Source organism: Notolepis coatsorum, assembly GCF_963971535.1.
Source record: "Notolepis coatsorum genome assembly, chromosome: 2".
Lineage (NCBI taxonomy): Eukaryota > Metazoa > Chordata > Actinopteri > Aulopiformes > Paralepididae > Notolepis > Notolepis coatsorum.
The window spans coordinates 185,584,483-185,605,645 of NC_140166.1; the positions used below are offsets into that span (position 1 = coordinate 185,584,483).

At 43.0% G+C, this 21,163-nt stretch overlaps 1 protein-coding gene across 1 annotated transcript in view; it reads right to left on the minus strand.

Moving 5' to 3' along the window:
* LOC311247841 (cytochrome P450 2J2-like) overlaps positions 1-18,123 on the minus strand; it is a 33,312-nt gene extending 15,189 nt beyond the window's left edge. The window contains exons 1-6 of the mRNA XM_084337935.1: positions 17,931-18,123; positions 17,507-17,669; positions 16,607-16,760; positions 9,791-9,947; positions 8,537-8,713; positions 8,089-8,230 (exon numbers count right to left, since the gene is read on the minus strand). Coding sequence (XP_084194061.1) covers positions 8,089-8,230; positions 8,537-8,713; positions 9,791-9,947; positions 16,607-16,760; positions 17,507-17,669; positions 17,931-18,113 — 976 coding nt within the window. The 5' untranslated portion in view covers positions 18,114-18,123. The remainder of the gene's footprint in view (positions 1-8,088; positions 8,231-8,536; positions 8,714-9,790; positions 9,948-16,606; positions 16,761-17,506; positions 17,670-17,930) is intronic.
* Between the last annotated feature and the right edge of the window lie 3,040 nt (positions 18,124-21,163).

The following is a 21,163-nucleotide window of genomic DNA, read 5'->3' on the forward strand; positions in this document are numbered from 1 at the left end:
TTATTCCAACTGTCAATCGCAAAGCCCGCTTGATATGTCCCGATTGGACACAGCGGATCAGCTGCGTTTTGCTTCCTTGAAGAGAAAATTCGATCAATTGCTGCAAATGACCAGCTTACTAGTTGATCCATTGTAGTTGAGTAGGGAGCCAAGTCTGTTGAAGAGAGTAGAATCCACACCGTCAGGGAGGCAGTTAGGGCCGGCGATAGGAATGACCTTGGAGGTCTAGGGAGAGGAAAGAAATATGCGACTGCTCTCGGCAAGAGGGAGGGAGGAAGGCGAGGACGAGACTGTACATTAGGAGGGGGTGGGTGGGTGGGTGGGAGAGAAATATACATATGGTGGGGAGAGAATATATACATACGGTGGGGAGGAGACTGTCTATTATATGTATATTTCTCTCCCACCCACCCACCCCCTCCTAATGTACAGTCTCCTCCCCACCGTATGTATATATTCTCTCCCCACTGTATATATATTTCTCTCCCACCCACCCACCCCCTCCTAATGTACAGTCTCCTCCCCACCGTATGTATATATTCTCTCCCCACCGTATGTATATTTCTCTCCCACCCACCCACCCACCCACCCCCTCCTAATGTACAGTCTCCTCCCCACCCGTTTTGAGGTAAAAAAAAACAGTCCATTCTGGACCATTCTATGATAATCGTCTTTTACTGGAATATTCCAGAACGTTGATATTTGTCGGCCTATTTATGAATCGTTTTCAAATAAACGCTAGATGATCAATATTATACGCGCACGCACATTCGAGCCGCGCACGGATAATCGCTGTGTTCATTACCTCTTGGATTTTTACAGTGAAACCGAAAGAGCCCATTTCACAAAACAGCTTATATCTTCATCAAAATGAGTCTGATTATCCTAACACTGATAACATAGATTCCTTACCTGACATCAGATGGTATCCAACTGGTATATTCCAATTCCTGATCACCAAGTGTATAGATCCAATGTGATACAGTAGTACACACAGGGCCGCCTCAGGGGGTGTGCGAGCAGTGCGGTCGCACAGGGCCTCGCGGGAAGGGGGGCCTCGCAAAAAAAAAAAAAAAAAAAAAAAAAATTATTATTATTATTATTTTTTTTTTTTTTTTTTTGCGAGGCCCCCCTTCCCGCGAGGCCCTTTTTCATCACAGACCTAAAATCTAGTTTTGCTTATATGCTTATATATTTCACATTAGACACGTTTGTAGAATGTGTCTGACTTGTTCCTGGGTCTGCAGTCCTGCAGCTGCAGACATACTCACTATAGGAGCTCAGCCTCTGGGGTTCTGCAGCAGCATTGGTTTCAACGAAGGGAGTGGTTTTACTTACATCATGTGTAGACAGTGTAGACGCCGGCAGCGTGAGTCGGCTGCGTTTGACATTTTCGCGCGTGCAGCTTTTGACTATGCTTAGTTATGCCCAATAGCCAAGACGAAGAAAGAGGTCGGTCATTATCAGTCGGTCGGTCACCAACCAAGGTGAAGAGGACATCGTTCGGCAGATGGACTGAAGATGAAAGTTGTTGCATGTTAGACAGTTCAGTCAGGCTAGCCATCCCGGCTAAAGACAGGGACAGCTAGTTAGCTTTAGCTACGTTATAATATTGAGTGCTATCCCGTGTGGTTCAGTCGGGATAGCCATGATGCTGTCGCCGGCTAGTAGCTAGCTTAGCTAACGGCTAACCTATCCAGAGGAGCGAGGCGAGGCGAGTGGATGTCTTTTCAAAAGAAGCAATACGCCGAAAGGTGTCCAGTCTGCCGGAAAGTACTTGAAGAAGAAGAAGAAGAAATTACACCGTGGGGCCAAGAAAGTCTGCTTCCACGTTGATACTGCGTTATGGTGAGTGACCGTGAGTCAACATATGATTATATACCCCAGCCGTGGATCTGTCTTTCTCTATCTGGAGCCAAACTGGTCGACTGACTAGCTAATACTACTAGTAGCTAACGCTAACGGTGTGTGCTGGTGGTGAGAGCACCTGGCTGTATGCAGCTACATAGAGCCACGTGCCTGATTGAGCTAACTGTTAGCCAGACGCCATGTGTGGGCTGGCTGGCTGGCTGTCGGCCCACCACGTCCTCCCCACACCCAGTCTCCTCGGCCGGAGCCGTGGCCCCCCGTACTATACCAGGAGGGAGGGGTGGGGAGCGAAGGTGGAGGGAGGCGCGCTGAGGCCTTTCGTCAACGTGGAGACCTGTGTTGCGGCCTTTCGCCCGGCGCCCTCGTGCAGGTAACTAAGATTAATGAAAATGTCATGACATTACCCCACTCTTACTTCCTTCCCCTCCCGAATGTTTTGTTAATAACGATGTTTTTTTCCAGGCAAAACATATGCTACTTCACAACATTTGGAGATACGACATGTGCTGTGTGTGAATGGTGTAGCTTGTGTAGCTTGTGTAGCTTGTGTAGCGTTGGGCCATTGGCCAAAGCTGTGTGTGGCCTGGTGTCACAGTACCTGGCTAGCCTATTTAGCTGATGTCGGCCATTGGCTCCTTGCTTTGGTTTCTCTGGTATACCCTGCTCTTCTTGTTGGATTTAAGTGTTGATCTTTGTCCTTTTGAATCTGTCATACATGCTCTAGTCTCTAACACACACACACATGACAAACACACATGTTCTCTCTCTCTCTCTCTCTCTTTCTAACACACACAGTCTGCCTATGGCGGCCTTTCTCGATGGCTAGGCTGTGCTCAAGGATCTTCAGTCACAGTGCTCAGGTATTCTGCCACTGTGTACTCTCTGTTTAGGGCCAAATAGCATTTCAATTTCTTTCCAATGTGTCTCTCTCTCTCTCTCTCTCTCTCTCTCTTTTGATCTTTGTCCTTTTGAATCTGTCATACATGCTCTAGTCTCTCTCTAACACACACACACATGACAAACACATGTTCTCTCTCTCTCTCTCTCTGTACACTGTATATTGACTGTAGAACGGGAGCTCTCTCTCGCTCTCTCTTTTGCTATATGTTGACTGTATCATGCCCCGCCTCGGGCAGCGCTATTATTTAAGAATATGTTGACTGTATATATAAAAAAAAATAATAATAATATATATATATATATATAAGAAATTCAGAGAAATCTCGTGAGTGGCTTTCAACGAGATATTAATAATTCCGAGAAAACTCGTGAGTGGCATAGAAAGTGTTAATGGCTCATTATAAATTAGGCCCTTGATTTGCTTAAGTGGACTACTGCTACTACGAACCTGTCTTATTTTATCACTGTGTGTTCACTGTTCAGGTTATCGTGCTGCTGGCAACAGCACTTTCCGGAAGATGTGTTGCCAACTTCTGCCATACATAGTAATTGGCAAACCAATGACGGACCTCTGCTGGCAGTGTCAAAAACATAACGTGGCCATATATCGGAGCCAACCTGCCCGAATGTGTGAAGTCTGCCGAACTTCAGAAGCAGGAGGAACACCTACGCCTGGTGGGAAAGGTGCGGGACATCTTACGGGGGATGACCGACAGCTGCAAGGTGGTGGTAGAGGATCTCTCTGCTAAGCTTGGCCCTAACCCACCCTGCAGTAGAGATGTAACTGTACATTACAGTTTTTACTTTGCACAGCAGGTTAGTTTAATTACTGTAATTGAATTATCACCCATTCGTAATTTACAATATTCTTTCATTCAGCTGACATTTCTTCATTTAATGTTGCAGGTCCACTACCCCAGTGACCCTCTTCAGCCTGGCCCAGTATATTTTCTTGTGCCAAGAAAGTGTGGAGTATTTGGTGTTTGCTGCGAGGGAGTACCCCAGCAGGTAAACTACCTGATCGACGAGGCCCACTGCAGCAGCAAAGGGTCTAATGCAGTGATCAGCTACCTCCACCATTTTTACTGCTACTGCGCCCTGATGCAATGGTGAGGCAGATCCATGTCAGCAGGAGAGGTCAGGACTGGATGCCAAAAGGCAATGGTACCTCTTCGATAAGATAAGAGACTATTACACTGAGGAGACCAAGGACATTACATGTCCCCGACCTTCTGTCCCTCGGTCACGTGTGTGTGAGTGAGAGAGTGTATGCACTTGTAACGGTGTGAAGAATGATGTTCAGCTATGTTAGTAATACCGTTTTAGTATATTGTTAAATTGTGAATAATTTGGGTCAAGCAGCCATTGTAAATAAAAGTCCTTTTATTTAATGTACAGGTGCTGTGAGGGCTCGAGGGGCGAGCCAAGCAATCAACGTCACGCACCTGAGATTGATTCACAGGAACCCATGCAGCTGGGACGCGCACGCCTTAGTCCGGCCGAACCGGATTACCGATACAGGCTCGGTCTTTGCCTCGACTGCGGCCTTACGGGACATCGTTACAGCAGTTGCCCTACCCGGTCGAGGGACTCGGCTCGCTGGGACCCCGGGAGATCCTGGTGAGTCACCTTTCCGTCATGACCCCTGACCTGCTCTCTGTCTTTCAGCGTTCCCAACCCGACGGGCCAGGCAGGTTGCCAGGTGGCTCCCGTGGAGGGGGGGGGGGGGTACTGTGAGGGCTCGAGGGGCGAGCCAAGCAATCAACGTCACGCACCTGAGATTGATTCACAATCAGCTCGTCGGGAGGGTTCATATACGCTGACTGCCTGCCACTCGTGGTCAGGTCGTTTTTCACTCATCCTTCTGCTGTTACTCCCGAGGTCTCCTGCGCGAGACGCTCGCTTCCCGGCCACCCCGAAGGGTTTAGCTGTTAGGTCTCCTGCACGAGACGCTATCGCTTCCCGGCCACCCCGAAGAGTTTAGCTGTTAGGTCTCCTGCGCGAGACGCTATCGCTTCCCCGTTGGACCTGTGCTTTTGTTTACCTTTGACGTTGCCCCTGGTGAGTCTTTGATAGGACTTTTTCCCCTGAACATTATCCTGGACTCTGGGCTTTCGTCCGCCTTCGCTTGTTATTCCTAAATCCCTTGGAGGAAGTGTTTAATTTCTTCGTTACTGGACTGGGCCCCGTGCTATTGACATTTTCCCTTAAAGGGGACGTTCCTATTTTTTCCCCTCAATTCTCTGGACGGCTGTTTTTTCTCCAATGTATTTTTTGTCCTTAAAGGAACAGTTTTGCACATTTCTGTTGTAGAAATAAATACGCCCTTTGTGTTTGGCTAACTCTGATCTACCTGTCTGTGTTGTGCTGTTGGGGTCTCATACAAACCATAACAGGTGCACCACCTACACAGGTGTGAAAAAGTCAAGGCTTTTGTGGTGCGATTCATTCATTCATTCCTTGTAAACTAAATGATGGGCATATTGAGTGTGTGGAGACTGTTTGGTACTGTTAGGATTGTATTTCATTGTCTTAGCTGTCATATAGCACTTTATTGTTTTGGTTGTTTCATTTATTTCTTAACATATGGCTACACAGTATGTGTGGAGTGTTTACTTTTGATATTTATTTTATTATGTTAATTGTTACTATACGATCACAATAGTTTTAAGCAGCAGAAAGATGTCTTCAGCTGTGGCTTAAATGCACGCTGGAGCGAGCTGCCGACTGTATTGCAGTGTTTGACCTGCTGGTTGTGTGTGTCCCATTCACAGAGAGTTCACAAGTAAAAGAGAAGTGCTCCATCCATCTTGACTCCTGTGTTCGTTATTGGGTTAACACGCAGGACAGAAGCACAGTGGTCACACACTAATTAGCGATATCGATCGATGCATCGGCACAAAATATTACTGATGGGAAAAGACGTTGTGTTCACTCTTAAAAAATCTATGTTGAAATAACACAGGGTCTACATACAAATCCACACTAGTGTCTGTCTACTTATCTGTCTGTTAATCCAGGTAATATCATAAATGTTCACGCTATGAACTCCCAGGTGTAGACATTTGGCCATAGATACATTTATCGATTTTCAGTCAGTAAGTGAAACTCTGAGATCAAAATACTCCGATATGTAGTAACTAACTACTGTAATAACTTGCTTTATATTTGGAAAAGATGATATTGGTATCATTGGAAAGCTAACATTCTCCTCTTTCCATTGGTGTATACATCTCAAAATGTGTTTTCGGGTCAATGTGACTGATTTTTGTAAGAGCAACTCACATTTGTACTTTTACTCAATTACATTTCAGAGAAAAAACATACATTTTACTCCTTACATTAAAAATGCAGACCTACAAAGTACAAAGTACAAATCTCGAAGGTCCAACTATTTTAATTAGTATATTTGTTTCTCTGGCCAAACTAACGTTATAAACTAACGTTATTAATCCTGCGGTTACACTTAATTTAAAAACAGCCAATCAAACCCCCTTCAATGGAAAATTAACCCGCCCATACCCATGCTGATTGGTCCTTGTGCAAGACTAGAAAGCGGGGATCTTTGATTAAACACCTGCTATCAGAAGAATAGTCAGTCAGAGTGACAGGCTACAGAAGATGGCCACAAACGATAGTACGAGTGATGAAGAGGATGAAACGGAACACCCGGAATAAAAAAAAGTTTTTACTTTTACTTTTTAGTACTTAAGTCAAGTCAAGTCAATTTAATTTATATAGCACATTTCTAGGCAGCGGCAGCTGGCACCAAAGTGCTTCACAGGCAGGTTGATAAAAGACAAAAATATGTCTATATACAATACAGATATACAATTTGCATAAAACACAGTAAAACAATGAATGTAATAAAAACAGGTAGGACACATTAAAGCAAATAAGATGTAACTGCAGCTATGGTTAACAGTTGGTTAATATAGTTAATTACGTTTACAATTTATATGCTTATTTTTGTATATTAGTAATAATACACTCAATTGCATTTCACTGTATTTCTTATTTGTTTATATAAGATATATATTAGTGGTGCACTATTTTTTCTATTTGTTTGCGCAATTACTTCATCTCATGACGTGTTTCCGCCCTCGCTCTCTTGAGTTGCAACAATGAACTTGGATGGATGGATTATTGACTTACCTGTCATCCTAATAAGCAAAGGACAATCCATCAAGACAACTTAACAAGACAATCTTCCAAGAAACGGATCGGAGACATACTACCATAACGCATCGATGTTCTCATATACTGGCACGCAGCCAATAAGGTATTGATTGTTTTAGATGATGATTGTGGTACATGTTACAGTGATGTTCCGACCATGGTTTAATGGACTTGTAATATTAATGGTATCTTTTGCATGCATTTGTATGTCATGCAGATTTTACGGTTTGGATGAGGTTTGGATGGAGAATCTTCATTAAAATCAGTTCAAGAAATCTACTTGTGTTTTGCGTCGTGCCCGGAGGATGTCAAAGAAGACAAAAAGGGGCCAGGGGTCTAGTGGTTATTAAATGGGGGGGAAGGCCAGGGAGAACAGGTAGGTTTTTAAAAGTGATTTAAAAACCTGCAAGGTCTGAGCGGCCCGTATTTTGAGGGAGAGGCTGTTCCACAATCTAGGCACTGCGGCGGAGAAGGCTCTATCTCCCCTAGTCTTGAGCCTAGTTCTAGACACCACCAATAGCAGCTGGTCAGCTGATCTAAGGGATCTGTGGGTGGTGTGGCGGTGCAGGAGCTCGGATAAGTAGGGAGGAGCTGTGCCATTGAGTGATTTAAAAACATTTAGGGCTAATTCAAAATCTATCCTGAAATGAACAGGCAGCCAGTGGAGTGAGGCCAGAATTGGGCTGATGTGCTCGAGTTTTTTTGTTTTGGTGAGGAGGCGCGTGGCTGCATTCTGCACCAGCTGTAGGCGGCGGAGCAGGGATTTGTCAATGCCTGTGTAGAGGGCATTGCAGTAGTCGAGGCGGGTGGTGACAAAGGCATGTATCACCATCTCTAAGTTGTTTTGAGAGAGGTATGCCTTTGTCTTCGCTATTTTTGACTACGGTGCTGACCTGTTTATCGAATAAAAAATTGCTGTCAAAAATAACTCAGAGACTTACTTAAGTACATTTAAAAGTAGAAACTGTTTGACTTTTACTCAAGTGTGTTTTTAGCCAGATACTCTGACTTTTACTTGAGTATGATTTTGAGACGGTACCCATACTTTCACTTAAGTATAATTTCTGGGTACTTTTTACACCCCTGCATACAGATATGGTGTCATTAGGGGAAGACCAACGTTATTTGGGTTTCACTGACCCTGTATCTCTGGGTAGTTCATCATGTAGACCAGGGCCCAGCGTAGGGTGGTACCAGCAGTTTCGGTCCCAGCCTCGATCAGGTCCAGAGTGCACACCACCAGGGTGTCTCTATTGAAGCCAGCCTGGGGGTTCTCCTTCCTCTGACAGTGTGACAAATGTCAAAGTAATGTCATCCTGGAACCACCCTCATTTACGCCCTAATCTCAGCAGGTCCAAAAATGCTTTGTCACTGCTAGTGTACCTACTGTAGTACCTACAACCTCTCTACCAGCAATACTACAAAAACCTACATGTCAATGAATAGGTTTGGTCAGGTCATTCTAGACTGCTTTACACATTGACAATAAAAGGAATTCAACATTTGAGATTCATATTTTTCAAATCTGGGGAGAGGCTTTACCAAAAGATTCTAACATTAGATATCAATATATACAGTATTATCTTACTTTCTCCATCTCCATTAGGTATGTGTCGATAAAATCACGGGGATCTTCTGGGTCCCACTCCTTCTGGTGCCTCTCTATCTCGTCCTCCAGGAAAGCTACAATCTGCCTATAGTTGGAGTGGATGGTCTGGTGAGGTCCCGGCAGGTACTCAAACAGGCGTGGGAAGGCATCATATAGCTGCTTGAGGCACAACACTCAGATCAGTGACATTGGATTGTTGACATTGGCAGGATGGTACAGTAGGTTTTGAGACTACAAAATAATGGTGACGTCTTTAACTCATTGACTGCCACGCTGTTTTCCCATCTCTACTCAATGGCGCCACACGTTATTGACCATTTTAGCGATGTTTGCGGACCCATCGTGTGTTCTGTATTATAGCTATGGAGACAATAGTATGGCTCATTTGACAGGCGTTGTTCATAGTCCAACACTGACTAACCAGTTCATCTCTACATACTTTAGTTTGTGCGCTATCCATGCTAAACATCGCCCCTTTCCAAAATAATCCAGTCTTTTTTCATAGATTGCGAGATATGACGCGTTATATGCATTATGCCCAAATCGTTCGGGTTGCTCGCCTGAAACCCCAAATACTTCCAAATGAAAGGTATATACCATATACATAATGTGTCTTCACAAAATCATCAACGAAACTGCGATCGTTACCGAAAGCATGTTTTAAGTCCGGTAAAATACGACACTGATCGGTACAAAAGCATGTTTTAGGAAAAAAAAAATACCAGCAGGTTACCTAAAATAGACCTTACCTCAGTCAGAAGGTACTCCAAAATGAATAAGTCCCAGTCGTCCCATGGCGATCGCGATTACTCGTGTATATTGGGCATGGCTATCATACGGGAAAGAATAGGTCTGAGGCACCAAATCTCCGACCGATTGCTATGTCCTGATCCACTCCGAGGCGGAAGCAGCCAGAGGTAACTCAGTACTGGCCAGTTTAAAAGGTAGGCGATACTGCCACCTGGCGGGATTCGATCGTCATTGGAATTCCAACGTAGGCAGCTGTGCCAGGGAGACACAGGCAGCTCCGAGTGAGTGTTTAGAACGGGGATCAAAGGAAAAATATCAAAGGATCCAAAAACTAGTATACTGTTTTTGGCGCTCAAGCGTTGGCGACGAAACACGAGTATACTCGTTTTTGGCGCCCAATGAGTTAAAGGATTAAACATTTAGGGACTATGTGTCCCAACTAGATTTGAGTTGTTTTAAAATATATTTAAATTAGTCACCCACCTGAGCCCTTGCTGTGCCAGCGAGTAAAACAGCATCATTGTCCAAACGTAGAATACGCTGGAAGCTTTCATCGCTGTAGTCAAAACGATGTCCAAAGACCAGTGAAGAGATCACATTACCTACAGCATTGTTTAAAATGTAGTGTGGGTTGAAAGGCCTCCCTGTGGACACAGTTTAATAGATATATATATTTGACGTTGAATATTATTGTGTTATTGTCCTATCAACAATTATTAATTTTTTTTTTTAATCTTTTAACCTTTTTCCTCCGTTTTTCTCCCATCCCAATGTTAGTCGTTATGCCAATTCCCAATCCCCTTCCTGGTCGCTGCGCACCTACCCCCTACAGTCGGTCTGGGCAGACCAGGCTGCAGAAACAAATTAGTGGGGGGGCATAACATGTTCTCGGGGGGGCACAATGGTTTTTCAACACAGGTTCCTTATACGTTTCAGCTGGGACAGCGGCGCTGTGGCTTGCTTGGCGCTGCCCACGGTGCTGAACTAAACAGCAGAGAGGCAATTGAAAAATCTAATTTCTCTCTATCTTAAGAACTTTCACTTATACAAAAACAGACTGAACGGATATATATAACAGACCTGCTGGGGCAGCGGACTGAGAGCAGGGGACACAAACAGGCTGGATAAGATGGTCAAGAAGGCCAGTAGCGTGGTTGGGGTGGAGCTGGACTCTAGCGAGGGTGGCGGAGAGGAGGAACCTTGCTAAGCTCCAGGCCATCAGGGAAAACCCCTCCCACCCACTATACACAGACTTGGCTGACAGGAGGAGCATGTTATAGGCTCACACTACATAAATGCAGCACTGAACGGCACAGGAAGTCCTTCATTCCGACAGCCATCAGACTATACAATGCATCACTGTGCCTCACTGCATCACTGAGCACAGAGTGAGTTACCATCTTCCTGGACTCTTACTTTTTAAACAGCACTGTGCAATATTACACCTACTGTAGACTTCAGTATATTTTTACTGTATTTATTTACTGTATCTTTTATTCTATTCTTAGGCCATTTGTTTTGTTATTCTTATTCGTGACTTGTTCTGTCTAAATGTTTAATGTTGAGTGATTTGCAGTGTAAAATTTCCCTCAGGATAATACATTTATATTCTATTCTATATCTATGAAAAGTCTCCATTTATTCAACACTTCTGAATTCACTGACAAACTGAACTGAACTGACAAAAATAAGGTGCATAAAAAAGCAAACAAAAAAAGGCTACTTGAGTCACCATCATTAGTAGAGCGGCAAGCGGCGTTTGGGGACAGAGTGAAATCTTCTTAAAACACTGTCCCTCCACTCATTCCTGAACTTTTTTGTTAAGTCCTTCTCAAATGCCAACTGAATTAAATTGGCCTTGCGTCGATGAAGCAAACTAAGGCGATGTTCTGTAAAGACGTTCTTGAGGGTAGAAAACTAATTCTCACAGAGTGCCGTGCTAGCTTCAGTAGTGTTGTTGTTGACATCAGTGCCCACTAGGGCTGTCCCTGAATAAGGATTTGGATAGTTGACTTTGATTGACAAAAAAAAAATAAAAAATTTACCAGGGTGGGCACAGCTGACTCAGTGGGCGGGCCCAGCCCCCTAATGCCCGCCCATGGCGCCGGGACTGGGTCTGGGAGAGTGGAGGCTATCACATGCTTCCTCCGACACATGTGTAGCCAATCAACCGCTTCTTTTCACCTGGCAGCGCGGACTCTCACTGAGAGGGTGTAACGTGTGGAAGGATCACACTACCCCCCTTAGATCCTTTCTTCGCTGAGCAGGCGCCCCGACCGAACTGTAGGAGTCGCTGTTTACAATGACCAGGACCCACCCACCGGCTTTTCCACCCTCAGACTTCTGCCGCAACTCAAGCGGGTGCCACCTGCAGAAGTTCTCAGACGACTCCTCCATCGTAAGCTACATCACCGACGATGATGAGGAGGAGTACAGAGCCCTGGTGGAGAGCTTTGTGGGGTGGAGCGACAGCAACCACCTCCAACTCAACACCAGTAAGACCAAGGAGCTGGTGGTGGACTTCCGGAGGGGCAAGAAGAGGCCCCCCCCGATTCCCATCACCATCCGAGGGGTGGAGGTGGAGGTGGTGGACTCATATAAGTTCCTTGGGGTACACCTGAACAATAAACTGGACTGGTCGGATAACACAGAGGCCCTCTACAGGAAGGGACAGAGCAGGCTGTTCTTCCTGAGGAGACTCAGGTCCTTCAACGTGTGCAATAGACTGCTGCTCAACTCAAGGGACACCAACAAGCTCAACAAGCTGGTGAGGAAGGCTAGCTCCGTGGTGGGAGTCGAGCTACCTAGACTAGAGGTGATGGCAGAGAGGGGGATGAGAAGGAAGCTGGCTGCCATCATGGAGAACCCCTACCACCCCCTCTACGATGAGCTAGTCAAGATGAGAAGCTCGTTCAGCCACAGACTCATACCCCCCCGACACTCAACTAACCGCCTCGGACAGTCCTTCATACCAGCGGCCATCAGGCTCCACAACAGTGGGCAGCGACTAGCGGCATCCAGGCTCCACAACAGGGGGCAGCGACTGCTGCCAGACATTGACCTAGGACTAATAGGAACCCAAGGAGGACAATAACACTACAGTACCTTAGGCATACTGCACCTTATGTGGATACTGTGATACTGTGAATAATGTATATTTCAGTAGATAGTAAATTATAACACTACCTTATGCATACTGCACCTTATGTGACACTGTGAATACTGTGAATATATTTTTCAGTTAGTTAGATAGTAAATTATATTGACCTATTTGTTTACACTGCTTGTGTTGTTTTTACTACCTGTACCCCCCCCCCCTTCCCCCATGCTGCTATGATGCCTGAATTTCCCCAAGGGGATCAATAAAGGAATATCTTATCTTATCTTATCTTAACACTGCCAATTGTGTTAGTACGACGGCGGAAGCAACGCCGAGAGCTGGGCTCGATACCAGTATCTCCTGCGTTGGTTGCCCACTGCGCCACCCAGCCGCCTCTATCAACAATTGTATTAAAGCTGCAATAGGCAACTTCAGAGAAATTAGCAAGTGTGAGTTCACCGGCCCAGCAAAAATAGAGCAAGCTCTGCATCCTTATTCAAGCCCAAGCATGCACAACAAAGGTTTTCCAGCTTTAAGCTGAATTTAAAAATATATATATATTTCCCCACCTCTGATCAGCAGGTGGTTTTGTACATTGTGTGTGCTTTTTGACGAGTGGCGTAATGGTGGTGTTTGTTTTCCGTCCCCAGGAACAGCACATGGCAGGCCAAAAGCTGTTGTTTTCAAAACCACCTGCCGACCAGAGGCTGGGAAATATTTTGGTAACACTTTATAATAACACTAATAGTTATAAGACCTTTATAAGGTATTTGTAGATAATGAACTAATCATGAACAAACCATTTATATACATTCGTAAATGATTATTAAATATTTGTATAACATTTACAAATTAGTTCTACATTATTTATAACTCATTATCAACATTGTTTGTACTTTTGTTCATCATTAAATAATGTTGTTAATGTGTAGTAAGTAACACATTTGTAGATGCTTTGAAAAATGGATATGAAAAAACTGTGAGGGCTGGGTAAGAACTGCATGCTTCCCAACGAGGGGGCGTGCCGAACATTCTACCTCACGCACCTGAGAGTGGTTTGCATTCAGCTCGTCGGGAGACTACAAATACTGCCGACTGCCTTCCACTCATTGCCAGGTCGTCTCTGTACACTACCATCTACTGCCACGTCTCCGGTGTGAGACGTCGTGCCATCCGTTGCTACCATCTACCGCCGCATCTCTGGGGGGAGACGTCGTGCCATCTACTGCCCTACTCTCTCTCCGTGGGCCTCGTTCCTGGTGTGAGACATCATCATCACTCTCTATGCTTCCACGGGAGGATTCCTATGTTCTCACTCCTTTTTCGTGGGTCCTGTTTGCTGCGTTGTCCGTCGGCAGTGTTCTGTGGTGTGAGGCATCGTCATCGCTCTCTATGCTTCCACGGGAGGATGCCTATGTTCTCACTCCTTTTTCATGGACCCCTGTTTGCTGTGTTGCCCGTCGGCAAGTGTTCTGGTGAGTCTGAACAGGACCAGACTCAGAACTTTCATTTCATTCATGGACTCTAGAAGATTCACCTGTGTATTTTGAGTTCTCCCTTAAAGGGACAGTGCCGCTTTTTTGTTGTGAATAAATTATGCCCTTGTTTTGGCTAACTCTGATTACCTGTCTGTGTCGTGCAATTGGGGTCGATACAATCCCTACAACTATACTGTACCTCCATTTATTTGTTCATGTTCAACAAATTATTTGTTAAGACAATCATAAAACATCTATAAATCATTTACAGATGCTATTGTGTGCCCTAATCTAAAGCGAAGCCTATTCATCATTAACAAATGTCTAATACAGTTAATTATTTGTTAACTTTTTCATCATCTGTTACAAATGTTGTAGACAGCTTTCGGATACACCCTTCTTTGTGACATCAAACAGTGACAGAATTAGGACTATAGATAAATGCAATTTTATTAACATATTAAATACATGTGCACACATAACATATAGTGTAACTTGGGGGGGCACTAGGAGGACCCATGAGTACCCTGGCCAGGTACAGTGAGACTTGAGTCACGTTTGTTGCCGTCTGTTTGATGGAAGCACGATATACATTAGCAGAGCCAAGTTATTCGTGCTGCCCCACGCTTTTAAGGTATGAGCCGGCTAAACACCTTTTTTGTTGGTAAATCTATTTAAATCTAATCATATCCGACTTACAACTCTTATATTTTGTGTAGACGTACTTGATGTGATGGGCGCTAACGTTACATTCGAATTATGTGTTTGTTCCTAATGTGTGCTCAGTATATTGCGGTATGTGATGATGACATGAGGGTAATAATTATTTGTATTTTCAGGCTGTATAGGCGCAGATACAGCCTGAAAATACAAATAATTATTACCCTCTTGTCATCATCACATACCGCAATATACTGAGCACACATTAGGAACAAACACATAATTCAAATGTAACATTAGCGCCCACCACATCAAGTACGTCTAGACAAAATATAAGAGTTGTAGGTCGGAAATGATGGAATAGATTTGCCAACAAAAAAGGTGTTTAGCCTGCTCATACCTTAAAAGCGTGGGGCAGCACGAATAACTTGTTCAAACAGACAGCAACAAACGTGAAGTCAAGTCTCACTCGTGTGATACTTCCTCTACATACTCTGGCAATACCTGGCCAGGGTATTCCTGGGTCCTAGTGCCCCCCAAGTTACACTATATGTTATGTGTGCACATGTATTTTATATGTTAATAAAATTGCATTTATCTATAGTCCTAATTCTGTCACTGTTTGATGTCACAAAGAAGGGTGTATCCGAAAGCTGTCTACAACATTTGTAACAGGTGATGAAAAAGTCAACAAATAATGAACTGTATTAGACATTTGTTAATGATGAATAGGCTTCACTTTAGATTAGGGCACACAATAGCATCTGCAAATGATTTATAGATGTTTTATGAATGTCTTAACAAATAATTTGTTAAACATGAAAAGAGAAGTCTGGTAATTGCTTCGTGTGTATTCATAAAAGTCCACAAATAAACAAACTATTAGACATTTGTTAATGATGAATAGGCTTCACTTTAGATTAGGACACACAATAGCATCTGCAAATTATGTATAGATGTTTCATGAATGTCTTAACAAATCATTTGTTGAATATGAACAAATAAATGGAGGTACAGTATAGTTGTTTTTTCATATCCATTTTTTAAAGCACATTTAATGTGTGTTACATTAAACATTATTTAATGATGAACAAATCAAGTACAAACAATGTTGATAATGAGTTATAAATAATGTAGAACTAATTTGTAAATGTTATACAAATATAGTTATGAATTATTTAATAATAATTTACGAATGTATATAAATGGTTTGTTCATGATTAGTTAATTATCTACAAATACCATATAAAGTGTTATTATGAAGTGTTACCAATATTTTTTTTCTTTTTATCCCTGTTTAATTCAGCGGTTTAAAGCTGCTGGTGCATCTTGGAGTCTGTGAAAAACCCTTTGTTGTGTGTGCATGGGCTTGGAAAGTGATGCAGAGCTTGCTCTATTTCTGCTGGGCAGCTAAACTCACTCTTGCTAATTCCTCCAAAGTTGCCTACTGCAGCTTTAATGACAAACACAAGTTGCTGTTTTGCTGGTGCAGGATGGAAAACTATTGCAGTAGATTAGATTATATTCAAATGTATTGACATTATACAGCACAAGTATAGAACAATGAAAAGAAGTTGGCAACTAACCAGAGTGCAAATGTAACAGTAGAGTGCAATAGTAATATACAATGTGCAAGTGGTTAAACTGGAGTATATATAAATGAGTACTACTGAGTAATAATCAGATGTATGTACAGTGTTATAGTATTATGTAGAGTGATACAGGTATAAAACGTACTATACAATCTTGCACAAATGTATTTAGTTTAGAGTCAATAAGATTCAGTTTCTCCTTGTGATGTCATACGGTGAATCACTTGTGTTTATTATAGCTCAATGAAATTATGTGGATGAAGAAATTGCATATAGCCTTTATGGACGGATAATGTTAGTCAAATCTATTTCAAGTTAGTACAGTGAGATTTTGTCTGGTCAGCTTTTGTATTTATTTATACAAATTTCACACAGGATTTCATATAAATCAGAAGCTGAGCAGTCATGATCATCCTGTCCTGAGTTTATCCACGGAACCAGAACACTAGTTCATATAATCTGCTGGTACTTGCCCTGTTCCTCTTTGAAGGCCTCACACAGGAAATTGCTCTCCAGTTCTATGTGTTTCTCTGAAGACTTCTTGCCTTCCCCAAAGTAGCGCAGGTGGGTGTTGGCGAACTTCCTCTGCATCTTCCATAGGTATCCATTACTTAGAGCTATGCCTGTGAGTATATGAACAAATAATGAGAGATAATATGAGCCAGTTTACATTGATAAAACACCTCCAGTATATGAGTATGTTCAAAGATAAGGTTGATGTGCCTTATAATACCTGTATGTATGTATGTATGTATGTATGTATGTATGTATGTATGTATGTATGTATGTATGTATGTATGTATGTATGTATGTATGTATGTATGTATGTATGTATGTATGTATGTATGTATGTATGTATGTATGTATGTATGTATTGTATGTATGTATGTATGTATGTATGTATGTATGTATGTATGTATGTATGTATGTATGTATGTATGTATGTATGTATGTATGTATGTATGTATGTATGTATGTATGTATGTATGTATGTATGTATGTATGTATGTATGTATGTATGTATGTATGTATGTATGTATGTATACGTATGTATATGTATACGTATGTATATGTATGTATGCATTGTATCTTTGTTTATTTTGCTGGTATTTTCATTGTAGCCTGTTTCAATTCTATTGCATGCACCCATCTTGATCGTCTTGATGAGGGAAACATAAAAACAAAAGATTATGTCTCAACATGCGGATCAGAACCTCATTATCTCTTTTAAATATATATATATTAAATTAAAACTTTGGGTTGAGTCCCTGCATTCCTCACTCACTCACTCACTCACTCACTCACTCACTCACTCACTCACTCACTCACTCACTCACTCACTCACTCACTCACTCACTCACTCACTCACCAAGGCCTTTGAACGTAACGTCAAAGAGAGGCACAACAGGCCGGTCAGCAAAGCTGTCTAGCTGGTTCACCAGAGCCTCTTTCACCATCTTGAATCCTGATATAAACACCATCCTGTCGCTGCCTCGCCTCACACTGAACACCGGGCCATACTCCTCCGCCAGCTGAACATCAACATCATGACAATTCAAAACAGGAAATGCTTGGCAATCAAATCATTTGTGGTGCTAAAGCAGATCAATGATGATGTCCAAGCAGTCTTCTTAATTCTAACAAACAGTCAAACAATAGAAACATTATTATTGCTGTACAGCATTGAGGGAATACTTTAGTCTTTGAACTGTAATGTACTGGGAATAAATGAATGAATCTTAGTTAAAGTGTCTCTAAAGACATAATACACTCTGCAGTAATGTTGATCTGACCTTCTCCATGGTTTTGAAGTCCACCCCAGTGAACACATTTCCCAGGAAAGGCACAGCCAGGGGTCCAGGTGGGAAGTTAGGTGGGCACCTGTTTCTCACCACATCGTTCACCAGCAGAAACACAAAGACCAACACCAGCCAGCTTGTGAGGTCCAGACACTCAAATAGAGTGTGTAAAATCATGATGATAAAAAAAAGGATAATAATAATAATAATAATAATAATAATCACAGTTTGAATATTGTGATGGTCATCTAGACAAGTGCTCCCTCCCTGCCTGGTGTGTCTGAGAGAGGAGGCTCTGAGAGCAGTGGAGCTACTTGCTGAGAAAATGTACTTTAAAGTGCTCATGTTACGCAACAGGGGCGCCTCTCTGTTTTCCCTCCTTGTCCATCTTTTAAACAAATAGCCTTCCTTGTATTCATTGAGGCACCAGAGAATGAACAGAAGTGCAATAACATATTGAACTAATATGCACAGATTGAATAGATAAATAAAATGTCCAATTAAGTTAGTGACCTCAGGAAAATGCACCTTTTTTCTATGTATTATTGTGTCTGGCCCACAGAATCATCTGTATTTTAAATGTTGGTGCCCTTGGTAATTGAGTTTGACACCCCTGCTTTACAAAGTTCTATGATATTTTTTGAAATACAACAATATGCTTTACCCAGTCTTTCTGAAATACAGTATGGTTGAGTCTTTAAAATATACTTCCCCTGCATGAAAGAACCATGTCTGTTAATCAGTGTAAATACATGGATACATGGAATGCACAAGGGAGGGGAGGGGAATGGACTGGTTCTGTAATTGTATTGCTCTGTCAGTGTCAACACATTACGTAACTGAAAATCATTTCTGGGTTTCCAGACAAGAGGAAAACAACCTAGTTTGAACTCTCAGCTAGTCAGGGAACATCAATCATTCTCACTTTCCTAAGGAATGCAATCATTTAACTAGTACTAGTAAATATTTCTTTTTTGCAAACGGCAAAAGGGTTTTTAATGACTCCACATGAAACAAGTGCTTATTCACTTTCACAAGAAATTCTGTGCATTTTAATAAACATCTCCACTATGCATTCAATGTTCATGTTCTTTAAAGTCATATATTTTTCCATGATACATGGAATACATCTTTACATTTCTGTTTTGACTTGTGTACTGCAAACATTTTAATATACACGTTACGGCTGTCCTCAACACATGCAATCTGACCAGAAGGAAAAGAGGAAAACAACCTAGTTTGAACTCTCACAGAGTCTCAGGCAGGGAACATCAATCATTCTCACGTTCTTAAGGAATGCAAAGTACTAGTAGACTTCTTTCTTTTCTTTTTTTGCAAACGGCCAAAGTGCATCTGTCATTGTGGTTGCAAAGTCCACACCATTTTATCACAGTGATATACAATTAAAGCAGCAGGGTTCATAAATAAAATTGAGCATTTTTAGATTATATTTAGATTAGATTTATATTATTGGATTATTAGATTATATATTGCATATATTTAGGAATTAGCATTTTAGCATTTCGTTTTTTTAGATTATGTATTAGATTAGATTTAGATTATTAGATTATATATTGTAACTATATTTATTGTAGGGCAAATAACTGAGAGGGCATATACTGTACATACCCTCATCTCGCACCTTGTTGCCCATGTGCGCATGTCCAGAGTTAATTATATTGTATATTGTTTACACTGCCTTTTTATTCTATTTCTATTTTTACTTCCCCACTGTACTATAATTCTGTGACCTGTACCTGTATGTCTTCTACTACCTGTACCTCCCCTCCCCCTCCCCAAATGCTGCTATGATGCCTGAATTTCCCCAAGGAGATCAATAAAGGAATATCTTGTCTTATAATTATAAGAGGATGGGTCAGTTTCATCATAGAAACATTTGACAATGGTTTCCCTGCTACCCCGCTACCCCTAAGAGGCGAGATCACTTAGTAAGAAGTATAGCCTCCCAGTGCTGAATAACTTACGTGAGAATGTTGGAGATGTGAACCCATCCTCCTCTTTTAAGTCGAGAACCAGTGCCGCATCCCCTGCAAAACTCTGATGGAACTAAAACACTCTGCTTACATTGACCATATCCAGGTGGGAACAGAGTGGAAAGGAACCCAACCTGAGTATGGCATACGAGCAAAATGGCCACCATGTGTGTTTTGACTTGTTGCCATCAGGAAAGCACTTTAGACAGCCTGCCTGTAAAACAAACAGAAGTATCTTTTTCCCCCTCCTTTTTCCTCCGATTTTCTCCCATCCCAAATGTTAGTCGTTATGCCAATTCCCAATCCCCTTCCTGGTTGCTGCGTACTTACCCCCCACAGTCGGTCTGGGAGAGTGGAGGCTATCACGTGCTTCCTCCGACACACGTCTAGCCAATCAACCGCTTCTTTTCACCTGGCAGCGCGGACTTTCACTGAGAGGGCGTAGCGTAGCGTGTGGAAGGATCACACTATCCCACTTAGATCCTATCCGCGCTTAGCAGGCGCCCCGACCGAACTGTAGGAGTCGCTGTTTACAACGACCCGGACCCACCCCGCCAGCTTCTCCCACCCTCTAATACTGCCAATTGTATTAGTGTGAACGGCCAGCCAAGCTGGTGACAACCCCGGAGCTGTGAGCTGGATTCGAACAGGCGAATCCAGCGTCTCCAGGGTTGGTGACGAACGCAATCTCCGCTACGCCACCTGACCGCCCGAACCTTATCCCTTTCAATCTAATTCTGAATAAAGTTTCTCCACATGTACACACCCATTCGCCTGGCCACACCCACATCCGCTCCTCTGCATAAGTGGGGACGTGGCCATACTAACAGCTCCTTCCCTATTTTCACCACCGACAAGTGTCTGTATACACCACTTGAGTTTAGTGCCGAAATAGTTGTTGGAAAGGAGCTACGTGGACATTGTATCTTATTTTTCTCTCTCTCGCCAATTTACGAGAAAAGCTAAGACATAATGTTTGCACCTTCGGAGGGTTTGGACGCTCACAACGTCACCCTTCACCAGCGCTTCTCCATTGCCGCGTCCTCTGCGCGTCGTGGGGCGTCTCTGACTCCGCGGTCGTGGCAGTCGGATACGCCCGGGTGGCGCCCGGTGGTGAGTTTGCCTCTCCGAGGGGCCGTTGAGCCTCCATCTCCCGTGAGATGGCCTGGTTCCGGCCCTGGTCCCCCCGCCAGTGGACAGTCGGCCGACAGGCCGACAGCTCCTCTGGTGGCT